At 46.3% G+C, this 15,352-nt stretch overlaps 1 protein-coding gene across 5 annotated transcripts in view; it reads right to left on the minus strand.

Moving 5' to 3' along the window:
• LOC102376713 (macrophage mannose receptor 1-like) overlaps positions 1 to 15,352 on the minus strand; it is a 90,363-nt gene that overhangs the window by 52,181 nt on the left and 22,830 nt on the right. For all 5 annotated transcript variants that reach the window (XR_001358440.2, XR_003095254.1, XM_014522276.2 and 2 more), the window contains exons 11-13: positions 10,180 to 10,328; positions 2,194 to 2,393; positions 1,755 to 1,882 (exon numbers count right to left, since the gene is read on the minus strand). Coding sequence is in view for 3 of the 5 variants with exons in the window: in XM_014522276.2 (XP_014377762.1) it covers positions 1,755 to 1,882; positions 2,194 to 2,393; positions 10,180 to 10,328 (477 nt within the window). In the remaining 2 variants the exon portion in view is untranslated. The remainder of the gene's footprint in view (positions 1 to 1,754; positions 1,883 to 2,193; positions 2,394 to 10,179; positions 10,329 to 15,352) is intronic.

The raw sequence follows: 15,352 nt of genomic DNA on the forward strand, positions 1-15,352 counted from the left end.
GTGATACTTCCCCTCTATCGGGCGCTGGTCAGACCGCAGTTGGAGTACTGCGTGCAATTCTGGGAGCCACAATTCAAGAGGGATGCGGATAACCTGGAGAGGGTCCAGAGAAGGGCCACTCGTATGGTTAGGGGCCTGCAGACCAAGCCCTACGACGAGAGACTAGAGAAACTGGACCTTTTTAGCCTCCGCAAGAGAAGTTTGGGAGGTGACCTTGTGGCTGCCTATAAGTTCATCACGGGGGAACAGAAGGGAATTGGTGAGGTTTTATTCACCAAGGCGCCCCCAGGGGTTACAAGAAATAATGGCCACAAGCTAGCAGAGAGCAGATTTAGACTGGACATTAGGAGGAACTTCTTCACAGTTAGAGTGGCCAGGGGCTGGAACGGGCTCCCAAGGGAGGTTGTGCTCTCCCCTGTTCTAGCTCAGTGGCAGGCAAAGTCTGGCACATGGGCCAGACTGGGCCCACGACAGACTCATTTCCCAGCAGCTTCTGCCCACATCCCTGCAGCTGGTTTCTGTGGAGACCCCAGCAGTGGCAGTGCTGTGAAGCACAGGGCCAGGGTTTCCTTGGAGACTGGCCTGGGCACATGGCAGGGTAGGGAGCTGCTCCTTGGCTGAGGCTGAGATACTGCAGGCATAACAGCATGGTCCAGAACTGGGGCAGACTGGCCCAAGCTCCACTGCCCTCATGCCCTAGGTCAGGCCAACCATTTTGGCCACTTCTGCTTTAGCTGCTTCCTGCAGCCCTAGGTCCACTTAGTCCAGCCTTGTTATTTTAGTAGCAATGGCATAGCCGGGAATTAAGTTCTGCGATAGGGCTCTGAGCCCTCCTGCCTCCCTCTCTCATAGCGCATGATCTCTTGACCACAAGCGGTGCATCTTGCAGACACTTAAAGATGCCTGCAATGGGAGTCTTACCTCCCCTGACAGTCACTTTTGGTCCTCCAAACAAACTGAAACAAAAATCCAAGCAACTGCTTTCAATCACAAATGACTGCCTTTCTCGGCATTCACAAACAAGTGCTCGCTGAACAGCAATCCATTATTCCTTCTGGTTCCTGTTCAAGGTAAAAGGAAAAAGCCACACAACTTCCCCCCCACCCCCAACCCTTACTCACCAGGGGTCCCCTTTGCTTCCAGGCCCTCACTGCAGCTCACCAGGGAGATCCCACCCCTTCACGCATCAGGGCTAGACTGCCCCTTCAGGCTGTATATCCCCTGGGCCTCACCCCTCCTGGCCAGCCTGGCCTATTAGCTGGTCTGAGCACAGGGGCTGCTCCTTAGTTCCAGCCTACCAGCTATCTTTGCCCTGGCCACAAAAACTCTTCTCTAAAAGGGCCCTCACTGGTTTTGCTGCTTTTGTAGCCCTCACGTAGTAACCGAGAGAGATTTCCCTGTTACACTGTGAAAGCTCATGCTTCTTTGAACCAGTTTAGTCTTTAAGACGTGACCATGCCCTAAGCCCAGAACAGACATGTTGGCCCACTAATCTTTTATCTAAAGACTCTGATTCTGTCACAGAAAAAATAAATTTTTGGAGCTCTGAAACTACAGTTGAAAAATGATACCTCACCTTTCTGTTTAACTTGTAAAGATTTTTTAATTGGCATGATCCTTTTTCTTATGAATATGCCTATATAAATGAGTAGGTTTTTAAGCCAATATTTCAGCAAGGAACAAATAGCATCTCTGGTTATTTTTATACAGCATATTGATAAGCCAAAAAGGCCAATTATGATACATTTACTTACATGACTAAATGTTCTATCATATATTGTTCATCTCCACTGTTGATGGAAGCAAGATCTCCTCCTATCTCTCTACAATAATTTTGAGCCTCTAGCCATGATTTCTTTTGGTTTCTTTCTCGCATGAAAGGCTGATGATAAATTTTTTAACAGAACACTGTTATATTGCATGCATTAAAAAATAAATCTCAGCTGTGAAAACAATGCAAAACTTTGGCTGTTTTGAGAAATGAAATAGTCACTCATAGAAAAATAAGCATATTTTAGAGGAACTACAGAAAACATCAGATTTTTCAATTGTTAAGTAACTGTTGAAGGGACTTGTAAATTGTCTATATACCAACTTCTTACATTGGTAGTTCGGGTTTCTCTGAAGTTTAAATTTTATAGCTGGCTCTATTATGTACCAAGTTTATGATTAGCTTAGATCTGTAATACTTACCTTGAAGCAGGAACTAATGCTGTAGTCTGAATCCCAGCCCATGGGGCATATCAAATTGGTCATAGTTTCTGGAATAGGATGAAGAGTCGCTGCTTCAGCTAGTTGTTTGCAGAGAAATTTTGCCTTTTCTTCACAGTTTTGAACATCCCACAACCCAGCTGCAATTCCAGTTCTTATGGCAACACAGCCTCGCTTACTTCCTTTAAGATATGGAAATGATATTAAAATATAGTTATAAAAATTATGGAAGAACATACAATCTCTTTTTATTATTTCTTTAAAAAAAAGTAAACCTATATTAGTATTCAGAAGGAAATGGCTGTCCAAAAAAAAGAGTTTTGCTAATTGGGCCATTAAAACTGGAAAGGAGCCTTTCATTATCTTAGCTTCATCTTCTATGATTTAAATTGTAAATGGACAAGCAGTCATCTTGTTTAGCACTTTCTTGTGGTTTTGTAGTGTGAGATTCTGATGCTGTCTTGGGACTGTGGATTTTGGGTTACCACCCCAGGATCACAAATTGCTCATATCTCCATGGAGCAGTTGGATGAGCAGAAAACATGCCACTTAATATGATCTGGAGATACTCCTTCCATGAAAAGTCCTAACTTTGGTACAATATGAGTGCACTTAGCACATGTTTTCTTGCTTAAATATGTAGACACTTATGCTGTAAGTTAACATATTCTAAGTGTAATGTACAACATGACCCTAAGGAATGTGAAAGAAAAGCTTTAAAGGAGTTCACTTTTGATTAGTCATTCAACTGCACAATGTCATGGAGTGTGTCATTAGGAACAGGTTTTTGGTCTCAGCTAATTGGACAAAAAGAAAATAGTTTGGGATCACAAAATAGGGAATGGAAAACTTTCCTTGACTAGGGACAGACATTCGAAAAAGCCAAAGCCTGAAATGATTCAATCTTTGAAGTTTAGTCTAACCTGCCTAGACTGAGTCAGTTTGCAATTGCATGGAGATTCCCTCTGGACTGAAGAAATGCAGGCACATACCTGCAGTGGCTCAGGCTAGAAGCCGGGGGGCAATAGAGCAGCCCTCCCTTCCCTTTCAGAGTGCTGAGCTAAGTGGGGGTGGGCATGGCCGGGCCCCAGCAGGATGCTCTGATTAGGGAGAGGTTAAACCCACACCCTGGCCTGCATAGTTTCAGCCTTTTCCCCACTTGCTGTTCAAGGGGCGGGAGTGTTGCCAATCCCCAGCCCTCAGCTAGCACTCTGAGGCAAGAGGGGGGGGTGTGCAGTGCATGCATCTGTTGATGATACTTAGCTTTTCAATCTCCCTCTCTCTGCTTCTTCATACTGTCTGCAAACCTAAAGGTGAGGGAGCCAGCAGGGAGCTGATAACACAGTGTTTATCAGCCCATCAACAAAACAAAAGCCTCTCTCATTAGTTCAAGCTCTTCTTAAACAGCTTTTTCCAAGGATGGAATGGAGGGACGGTACCAGCAGACCTGTTGATTAGCTCTAAAAAGTCCTAAGTGGACACTGGTTTGTCTGTCTGTCCCAGTGAAATTGGAGACACACACACACACACACACACACACACACACACACACACACAGACGCCTTTCAGCATTAGCTAGCACACTACATGCCTAGAGTCTGTGGGGCTGGAGTCCATGCTGTGGGAGATGGGAGGGAGGGGGAATCCCTGCTTGAGCAGCCAGCAGCAGGGTTGGGCAGGGGGAAGCAAGACAGACCCTGTTGTGCCTGCAGTCTCTGCCAAGAGAGCAGAGGGGCAGGGCCAGCTCTGCTCTCTGGAACAGACACCCCCACCCAGGGCTGCAAAGCATCTGGGATTCTGGGACACTCTGGTTTAACTTAAACCAGGAAGGGGTCTGAGACAGACATTGCATAAATCGATTTGACCCGAATCAATTAAGCCTGATACTACATTCAACCAGGTTTATCTTAAACCAGTTTCAGCCATTTTGAAACTAGTTTATGTGCACTGACATTATGTTTTGTTACAGGTTTAAACCAGTTTCTGATCTTTTAAACCAGTTTGTGTGTAATGTCTATCCCAAGCCCTTAAGTGCAACAGCAGCTAGGAAGAATGCAGCCTTCAGAGATGTCATGGTGAGTCAAAGGATCAAAAATCAGTGAAGAGTGGATGTAAAATACTACCATGTCAGAATAAGAGTGTTTACATTTACCTGGCACTGGCGTGAGCAGTAACCCATGGAACAGCACAGTGTAAGATGAGGTCCTTGGTGTCAAGGTCTAGGGACAGACATTACACATACACCCATTTAAGTGATCAGAAACTGGTTTAAACCTGTAACAGAACAGATGTTCAATGCACATAAACCAGTTTGAAAATGTCTGAAAACGGTTTAAGATGAACCTGGTTGAATGTAGTAAGTATCAGACTTAACTGATTTGGCTCAACTCAGTTTATGTAATGTCTGTCCAAGACCCCTTGCTGGTTTAAAATAAACCCAACTCACCCAGCATCCTGGCATACTCTCTGGGCTGGGTGGAACTCTCTGCTCCACAGCAGAGCTGGCCCCTCCCCTCTGCTCCCTGGCTGGAGCTCCGGCAGAGTCTGCAGGTACAGCAGGGCATGCCTGGCTTCCCCCTGGCCAACCTCCCCACTTTACTGCTTGCTGGACAAGCAGGGATCCCCTCCCTCCCTCCTATCTCCCCCAGCACAGACTCCAGCCCCATGGACCCTAGGCATGTGGTATGCTAGGTAATACTGAGAGGTGTCTCTATATGTGAGTGTCTCTAATTTCAGGCAGACAGAACAGTGACCACTTAGGGCTGTTTGAAGCTAATCAACAGGTCAACCGGTTAGGCTGCTAAAGAAGAGTTTGAACTAATGGAGAGAGGCCATTGTTTTGCTGATGTGGTGATAAACACTGCTATCAGCCCCCTGCTGACTTGCTCGTCTGTCAGTTTACTGCAGATAGAAAAAAGAAGCAGGGAGGGAGATTGAAAAGCTCCATATCATCAACAGTTGCATGCATTGCACACCCCCTTGCCTCAGAGAGCTAACTGGAAGCTGAGGCCTGGCAACACTCCTGCCCCTTGAGCAGCGAGAAGGGAAAGGCTTTGGATACTGCACGCAGACTTTGCTGATCAGAGAGTCCTGCTGAGGCCTGGCCATGCCCCCCTCCACTCAGCACTATGGAAGGAAGGAAGGGCTGCTCTAGTGCCCCCTGGCTTCTAGCCTGAGCCACTGCAGGCATGTGCCTGAATTTCCTCAATCCAGAGAGAATGTCTGTCCAGTTACAAACTGGTTCAGCCTAGCCAGGCTAGACTAACCTGCAAAGATTGAATCAATTCAGTCTCAGGCTTTTTGAACGTCTGTCCCTAGATTCATAGATTCATAGACATTCGGGCTGGAAGGGACCCCGGAGGATCACTGAGTCCAGCCCCCTGCCCCTGGGGCAGGAAGGCAGCAGGGATCATAGGATTCCAGCAAGATAAGCATCCAAATGTGTCTTGAAGGCGTTCAAAGTGGGTGCCTGAACCACCTCCAGTAGCATTCTATTCCAAACCTTGGGGGCATGGACAGTAAAGAAGTTCTTCCTTATGTCCAGCCTGAATTGGTCGTGGCAGAGTTTGTGACCATTCGATTTTGTCATCCCTTGGGGTGTTCTGGGGAACAGATGTTCCCCCAGATCCTGGTGAACACCCCTGATAAACTTATAGGTGGCCACCAGATCGTCCCTGAGCCTGCGCTTTTCCAGGCTGAAGAGTCCCATGGCTCTCAGACTCTCATCATGAGGTCTGATTTCCTGACCTCTGATCATGTGCGTGGCTCTCCTCTACATTCTCTCAAGCTTCTCCACATCGTTTTTGAATTGTGGAGCCCAAAACTGGATGCAGTACTCCAGCTGTGGCCTCACCAAGGCTGAGTACAATGGGAGAATGACATCCTGGGATTTGCTTGAGAAGCATCTATGGATGCAAGCCAGCGTTTTGCTCGCTTTACTAGCTGCAGCATCACATTGAAGGCTCATGTTCATCTTGTGGTTAATCATGACCCCCAAGTCCCTTTCATCTGTAGTGTTAACCAGTGTAGCACTGCCAAGCCTATAAGCATGCTGCAGGTTTTTCTTCCCAAGATGGAGAGCCTTGCATTTTTTGGTGTTAAACACCATCAGGTTCTCATCCGCCCACTTCATGAGCATGTCAAAATCTGCCTGGATCACCCTCCTGTCCTTAGGTATGGATGCTTTACCACAGAGTTTGGTGTCGTCGGCGAACTTGGCGAGACCACTTCTCACACCAATGTCAACATCATTGATGAAGATGTTAAAAAGTATAGGCCCTAGGACAGAGCCTTGAGGGGGACCCCACACATATTGATCACCACACACCACGACGATTGGCTACCATCAACTGCCACCCTCTGGGTCCTACCATGGAGTCAATTCCCCAGCCAGTGGATCATGGTGAGGTCAAGGCCACAGTTAGCCAGTTTTGCCAAGAGGTGATCATAGGATACCAGATCGAAGGTTTTTTTAAAGTCAAGATATATGACATAAATCTCTTCCCCCTTGTCCAAGTGATAGGTCACCTGGTCATAAAAGGAAATGAGATTGGTCAAGCAAGACCTACCCGCAACAAACCCATGCTGGGTATTCCTCAGGATATTGCCATCAGCTAGCCTGTATAGGATGGCCTCTTTGATAATCTTTTCCAAGACCTTCCCCAGGATAGAGGTCAGGCTGATGGGCCTGTAGTTTTCCAGATCTACTTTCCTCCCTTTCTTGAAGATAGGCACCAGATTGGCCTTCTTCCAATCTTCAGGCACTTCACCAGAGTGCCAGGAGTTCTCAAAGATCCGTGGCAGGGGCTGAACTATGATGCTTGCCAGCTCCTTGAGTACTTTTGGGTGTAAACCGTCAGGGCTGGCTGACTTGAAGGTATCCAGCCTATCAAGGTGTTCCTTCATGAGGTCAGCTTCGATGGAGGGTAAGGAGTCTCCCTTACCCGGGCCTCCCTGACCCACAGTGGGCAGGGGCATCCCATGGGACTGGTGAAAAACTAACACAAAGTACCCAATTAACAAATATGTTTTTTCATGGACATTGGTTGTCAGTTCTTCCATGTGGTTTAGCAGAGGTCCAATGTTGCCCTTGCTTTTCCTCCAGCTCCCCACATATCTAAAAAAGGACTTTTTATTATCCTTGATATTTGTAGCTAGCTAGAGTTTCATCGCAGTCTTGGCTTTCCTGGTTTGCTCTCTGCAGGTTCGGACCAGTGCAAGGAGGTCTGGACCTCCTCCTTGGTGGTGGCTCCAGTCCTCCATCCTTTGTAGGTCTTTCGTTTAAGATGCAGGAGATCCGCTAGTTCTCTGGAGAGCCAAGGGAGCTGCTGTGCCCTTTTGCTGCCTTTCCTCCAAGAAGGGATAAACTTTGCTTGCAGATCCAGGATTGCTCCCTTGAGGAGCAACCACTCATCCTGAACTCCCCTCCCCTTTGGGTTGCGGCCCTTCAGGGCCTTACTGACAAGCCTCCTGAGCTTGTCAAAGTCAGCTTTCCTGACATTGAGGACTTCTGTATTACTGACTGACTTGCCAGCTTTATGGCAGATGGTGAAGGTGATCAGCTCGTGGTCACTGTCACCCAGCTTCCCTTTGATCATTAGGCCTCTGATTAGGTCATCCCCAGTTGCCAGTACCAGGTTGAGCAGTGCTTTACCTCTCATTGGCCCGTAGACTTCCTGCATCAGATAGAGGTCATCCACGCATGACAGAAAGCTTTGCAACAGCTCGGGTTTGGCTGGGTGCTCCTCCCACGAGATGTCTAGTTAAAGTCTCCCACGACAACCATACACTGGGAGCATGTGGCCTCATCCCATTCCCTGGCAAACTCTTGGTCAAAGTCTTGACCCTGGGTCGGGGGTCTGTAGTAGACTCCCACCATAGTATCCCCTGTGCCATGTTCCCCATGGATTTTAACCCAGAGGGTCTCAAGTCATCCACTGTGGATGCCAATGTCAGATTGCAGGGACACATAGCTTTCTTTGACATAGAGAGCTACACAACCGCCCCTTTAGTCCACTCGATTCCTCCTGTACAGGGTATAGCCATCTAGCCCAGGGGGTTGTGGTACATGCTCATAAGAGACAACAAAACATTTCAGGATTCTGATTCTAATTTTTGCCATTTGTCATTTGGGTCTAACATCAAGTCATTTGGGTCTAACATCAAGCTAAACTAATTTGCATAGCAATTCATTCCTACCACTCCAACAGAAAATCCATAACTAACAAACCCTCTGTGGTGGATTTGGAGCTGTTGGCCTAGGTGTTTGGATGCTTATTGTTTGAACACACTGCGTGAACTCACTAAAGGGCTGTCTGGGAAAAGAGGCAGGAAGGAACACAATGGCTTAACATAACCTTAACAGAACCTCCACTCAGGAAACTTAAAGGTTTTAAAGTGCAATGTCCAAAATCTTAACATTGATGATTTTGCCTCCTTTTTGGCCAACTTAAAAAGCATTTGCATTGAGAAGGTTCAAAGCACAGGAACCAAAAAAGAAAAAAAAGAACCATACCAAGGTTAAAAAAGGATACACTTTTAAAGCAGTAATTGTTTTGGGGAAACAGACTAGGGTATAGGGGCATTTGTACATGCCACGGGGGTTTACTTTGCTTTAATTCACCCTAAATTGAAGCAGTGGGTCTTTAAAAACATGTTTTTAAAGACCCACTGCTTCAATTTAGGGCAAAGTAAATCCCCATGGCGTGTAGTGGCATGTACAAATGCCCCTATACCCTAGTTTCACACAGGGGCCGGCCCCGCCCCTTCCCGCCCCCTGCCTCTCCAGTGGCAGGGAGGGGTGGGCGAGCTGCTGGCGGGCCGATCGGTCCCTGAGCTGTGGGGGCAAGGCTGGTGCTTCCCTTCACAATGGCAGCAGTGCCCCCCAGGTGGCACCTGCCTGCAAGCATCTGGCTTGAGTGGCCCCGGAGGGCACCACAGCTGCAGACAAAAGCACTGGGTCCCCATGCAGTTCAGGCAGGCAGGCTCCGGGGAGAAAAAAAAAAAAGATCAGGCTCGCTGCTTTTTTTTCTTTTTCCTTCAGTGGAACCTGCCTGCACAGGCTGCCTGCGCACAGCCCCTGAGCTGCACAGGGCCCAGTGCTTCCCTCCACAGCAAACTAAACCACCTCAGAGATGTTTTATTTTGCTGCATTCCAAAGTCGTCTAACGCACCCCAAAGTCATTTAATGTGCATTACGCCGCTGACATGTGCAAACAGTCGCACCATTAAAGTGATGCAAAAGGGCATTAAGCTGCTTTAAAGGCCAGATTTGTGGCATGTACAAATGGTCTAAGACTCCATTGGAGGTGTTAGAAAAAGTTATCCCTGTCTAGCTTACCAATGGTAAAATTTTAGGAAAGACTTACATACATGAAGTTTGTATAGTGGTTGTTTATAAATGCCTTGTCCTTATGTCTAATATACAGTTACTTGATTTTGTCAGAACCTGGGCCTGGGCATCTTCTGGAAGAGTTGTAAGGCCTTTTTATTCAAGAAGGTCTTCAGAAGATAGGGTTAAGTTTGAAGGCACTCTCTGAGAGGCTCAACATATTATATTATTCTAATGTGTTTATTCTTTTCTATTTATTTGACCTTTATTGTAGGTCACCCTGAGCCTCTGTTGGGGAGGGTGGAATATAAAGCTAACAAATCTACTATAAAAATAAATTATGAGGGGATATGACTGGTTAGAGACTGATGAAGGGGAGACCCACAGGTGCCCAGACTGAGCTGGACTTCTTTAGGTAATAGTGGTTGATATGCACTGTACTCCATACCCTAGTCTGAGTAAAACAGGCAAAGGCACACAGCCTGACACTGAGAGATAGAGATCACAAAGGAGATGGAGGTATTATCCTCTACAGAAGTTTTTGAGAATTGCTAATGACTGCAGTCACATTGGAATTTCAAAAGTAAGCTTTTTAAACACAGACTCAAGATACAGAAACTTCACATAATAAAGTGTACCAGGCATTGCTGAATTCCAGTGAGTAAACAGAACAGCTTCACCACTGGTCCATTTGAATGTCCCTTGTTTTTCCATATATGAAAGACCAATCCAAAAATAATTTTCAGGCCTCAAACCAACAAGACTAGTCAGGTAGGCCTGTTCATACCTGGTAAGAAAAGAAAGAGCAAAATGAGGTAAATTCTGGTTTTCTCATGGTTTCTTATTACCAAAAATGATAGCGAATTTAAAAGTTGATCAACGTTTCTCAGTAAATTTCTCTTTCCTGTAACACCTGAGGAGGGGTGGATGTCGTATACTTAGACTTCAGGAAGGCCTTCGATACGGTATCCCACCCCATACTGGTGAACAAGTTAAGAGGCTGTGACTTGGATGACTACACAGTCCGGTGGGTGGCGAATTGGCTGGAGGGTCGCACCCAGAGAGTCGTAGTGGATGGGTCGGTTTCGACCTGGAAGGGTGTGGGAAGTGGGGTCCCGCAGGGTTCGGTCCTTGGACCGATACTCTTTAATGTCTTCATCTGTGACTTGGACGAGGGAGTGAAATGTACTCTGTCCAAGTCTGCAGATGACACAAAGCTATGGGGAGATGTGGACACGCCGGAGGGCAGGGAACAGCTGCAAGCAGATCTGGACAGGTTGGACAAGTGGGCAGAAAACAACAGAATGCAGTTCAACAAGGAGAAATGCAAAGTGCTGCACCTAGGGAGGAAAAATGTCCAGCACACCTACAGCCTAGGGAATAACCTGCTGGGTGGCACAGAAGTGGAAAGGGATCTTGGAGTCCTAGTGGACTCCAAGATGAACATGAGTCGGCAGTGTGACGAAGCCATCAAAAAAGCCAATGGCACTTTATCGTGCATCAGCAGATGCATGACGAATAGGTCCAAGGAGGTGATACTTCCCCTCTATCGGGCGCCGGTCAGACCGCAGTTGGAGTACTGCGTGCAATTCTGGGGGCCGCACTTCAAGAGGGATGCGGATAACCTGGAGAGGGTCCAGAGAAGGGCCACTCATATGGTTAAGGGCCTGCAGACCAAGCCCTACGAGGAGAGACTAGAGAACCTGGACCTTTTCAGCCTCCGCAAGAGAAGGTTGAGAGGCGACCTTGTGGCTGCCTATAAGTTCATCACAGGGGCACAGAAGGGAATTGGTGAGTATTTATTCACCAAGGCGCCCCCGGGGGTTACAAGAAATAATGGCCACAAGCTAGCAGAGAGCAGATTTAGATTGGACATTAGGAAGAACTTAGGGGGTCGGACTTGATGATCTATTGAGGTCTCTTCCGACCCTAACATCTATGAATCTATGAACCTTTTTTTTCCTTTCTCTCTCCTCAGCTTTCCTAAATCTTCAGTGTCCTTAAGCTCTTTTGTCCCTCTTTCACTCCGCGCATTCTCCCATGCCCTGTCTTTCATCTATACTTCATCAAGTAATAAAATCACAGAAACATGGAGAAATAGTGATGGAAGAGACCTTGAGATGTTATCTAGTCCAACCTCCTGCCTGAGGCAGGAGCAGCCCTATCCAAACCATCCCATAAAATCCACTGTCAAACTTCTTAGCAAAACTACACAGTCAATGCTGACACAAAACCCAAGAAACACCCTAACCCAGGGGTAAAGCAGGGGGATTATGGCAGCCAATGTTCTGTTGCTGCAAATGCTGTTAATATACACCTGAGAGATCCCAGGAAGAGGGCCATGCCCCCACTACAGAGGAAGACAAAAACCTTCACAGTCTGTACCAATCTGACCATGGGGGAAAATTCTTTCCTGACTCCAAATATAGCAATCAGTCCAACACTAAGTGGAGGGGCAAGACCCTCTAACCAGGAATAACGGAGATTTGACCCCAGTCAAAATCCCCAGCCTTGGCTACATCCAACACCCAGTGCCTCTGAGGAAGACTTAAAAAAACCTGACACACGTAGCAGTTCCTCTTGCACAAGATAAACACGCTACTTTCTTCATATGAATTGCCTTACAAGTCCTTTATCATCTTTTTCACCTGCCTTTGGACCCTCTCCAAATTCTCGGTGTCCTTTTTAAAATGTGGACTCTAAAACTGCACACAGTACTCTAGATGAGGCCTAACTAGTGCCAGGTAAAGAAGCACTAGCACCTCCTATGTCTTCCACCTAAAGCTTCTATTGATGCATCCCAAGACTGTTTGCCTTTTGTGCAGCTGCATCACACTGCAGATTCATACTGAGTCCATGTTCTATCAAGACTCCCAGATCCTTCTCCATGTTGCTGCCATCCCAATTATTCTTCCCAATGTGCAGCACTTTGCATTTGTCAGAAATGAACTTCATCCTATTAGCTCCAGCCCAGCTTTCCAATCTGTCAAGATTCTTCTGAATTCTGAACTCACAATCCTTCCCAGTTTCATGTCCTCTGCAAACTTTCTCAAGGAGCTTCCTATGACTGTATCCAAATAATTAATAAATGTATTGAACAGCACAGGACCTAGGACAGAGCCCTATGGGACTCCATTCAAAACCTAAGGCCATTCAGATACGGATCCATATCCATATCTGAATGGATATGGATATGGATCCATATCTTAATTGTGGTTATTGAGCCAAGTGTCTATGTACCTTATTGCAGTTTTGTCCATCCCACATTTCTCCAATTTGTGAGAAGGTCATGTAGGACTTTATCAAAAGCCTTGCTGAAGTCCAGATGCACTATAGTCACAGTATTTTCTTCATCTACCCAAGTAGTTACTCTGTCACAGAAGGAGACCAAGTTTGTTGGGCATGATTTATTTTAAGTAAAATCCATGCTGGCTGCTTCTGATCAGTCTTTCTTCTGCCAGATGCTGGCAAATGGTCTTCCCTAGGATGTGCTCCAATAACTTCCCAGATATTGAGGTGAGGCTAACCAGTCTGTAGTTTCCTGGGTCCTCCTTTTCACCTTATTTAAAGAAGGTCATTATATAGGTGCTTTTCTAGTCCTGTGGTACATCATCCACTTCCCATAGCTTTATGAATATCATTGCCAAGGGCTCTGAGATCTTATCTACCAGCTCTTTCAGTACCCTGGGATGAAGTTCATCAGGACCTGCTAACTTAAATTTATTCAGACCCGTCAAGTTTTCTGTCTCTTGCTATTTGTCCCATTTCTTATCCAAATAATTTTTATTAGGTGCTGGGCTGCAGGTTATTTTTTTGGGAAGACTGAGGCAAGGTGATGTTGAGTAGCTCCATTTCCTTTGCATCCATTAAGCATTCCCCCTAGCTATTTAACAGTGGACCCACAGCTTTCTGTTTTTTCTAACCAACATACTTATAGAATCGCTTCTTTTGTCTTACCCTCCCTCACCAGCTACAGCTCATTCTTTATCTTTGCCTTCCTGAGTTTGTCCCTGAAGTTTCTTACTATTTCCTGATACACTTCCTTGGTGACTTGCCCATTCTTCCATTGCCTGTATGCTTTCCTTTTGCATTTGAGGCATCCTAGAAGTTCCTTGTACAGCCTACATTGGTCTCTTGACATTCTTCCTGTGCTTCCATAGTGTCAGAACAGTTTCCTTTTGGGTTTCCTGTGTTGTGCCCTTTAGAAGCTTCCAGCTTTCCTGGATACCTTTATCCTTCAATCTGTTTTCCCATGGCATTATACCTATTAAATTCTTAATTCAGGTGAAATCTGCCTTTTTGAAATCTAGCATCCTGGTTTTGCTGACCTCATGTTTTCCTTTTCTCAGGATTTAGAAAGGTATCATACAATCATTTCCTCCCAAGTTGCCCATCACCTCACATCCTCCACTGATTCTTTTTTATTAGTCAGAACAAGATCCAAGATAGGTGATCCCTAATTGTATCCTCCACCTTCTGGACTACAAAGTTGTCCTCCTCACAGGGTAGGAACTGGCTCAACATTTTATGTTTGGCTGTATTGTTTTTCCAGCAGATACCCAGAAAATTGAACTTTTCCATCAGTATCATCTCATAGCTTTTGGATAATTTTGTCACTTCCTTGAAGAGTGCCTTGTCCACCTCTTCTTCCTGACTTGGGAGCTTATAATAAGTCCTCACTGTTATATCACTGCTGCACCTTTAACTAAAGCCAAATGCATTCTGCACTACAATCTTTTTCCTCCTGAAGCAGGGAACAAATGTAGGTATTTTTGACATACAAGGCAACACCACGACCTTTTCCGCCCACCTTATCCCACTTTATCTTTCTAAAACAAAGTATAACCTTCAGTGTCGACATCCCAGTCATAAGAGCTGTCCCACCAGGTCTCCATGATACAATCAGATCATAGTTCTTTTCACAGACTGCAGCTTCCAGCTCATCTTGTGTATTCTCCTTACTCATTTTCCTTGCATTTATATATACATCAGACATTAGGGCTGGGTGAAGCTTCGGGTGCTGATTCAATTTGGAGGAGATTTGGCCTGATTTTGGAAGTGATTCGGGCAATCCCTGCTGCCCCTCACTGCCACACACTGCATGGCACACACTGCATGCCTGACTCCCGCCTGCTCTCCCAGCCCCCCCTCAATGGCTGCCCCACCCAGCCCAGCTCCTGGCTCTTTAAAAAAAAAGAAAAAAGCCCCCACTCACCAGCTGCTGCAGTGGCCTTGGGGCTTCTGGGGGCTTGTGGAAGAGCCCCCTCATGCAGCACAGGGCAGTGGGGGGCAGTAGGGATGCCCCCCACCTGGCAGAAACCAGTGAGTGGGGGCTAGTTTGTTTTTTTTTTTAAAGAGCCAGGAGCTGGGGCTGGGCGGGGCAGCCATTGACAGGGCTGGGAGAGTGGGTGAGGGATGGGGCCTGTTCAATTCAGAGAATAGGCTGATTTGTCAGCAGCCGAATCTTCGAATCAGATTCAGCTGAATCGATTAGGGACAGTGATTCAAATCAACAAATTGAATCACTGTCCCCTGAATCGGGCAAATCCAAACCTGAAGTGAATACTAGCCACTTTGCATGGGCCTATCAGACATATTATATACTTCAATCTACTGGTTTCTATTTTGCACCATTTGTTGCTGTCCTGTGGCTCTCCAGACCTTTCTCAGAGTTGAGCTGCTTCTTCAGGTCCTTTCCCCTCTGGATGATTTGATCTGTCACCAGAGGGGGGTTTTTAACACCCTGCTTGGAACCTATTTTAAAGCACACCCCATTAGGTTGGCCAGATGATGCCCAAAGATACTCTTTCC

Source organism: Alligator sinensis, unplaced genomic scaffold, assembly GCF_000455745.1.
Source record: "Alligator sinensis unplaced genomic scaffold, ASM45574v1 scaffold234_1, whole genome shotgun sequence".
Lineage (NCBI taxonomy): Eukaryota > Metazoa > Chordata > Crocodylia > Alligatoridae > Alligator > Alligator sinensis.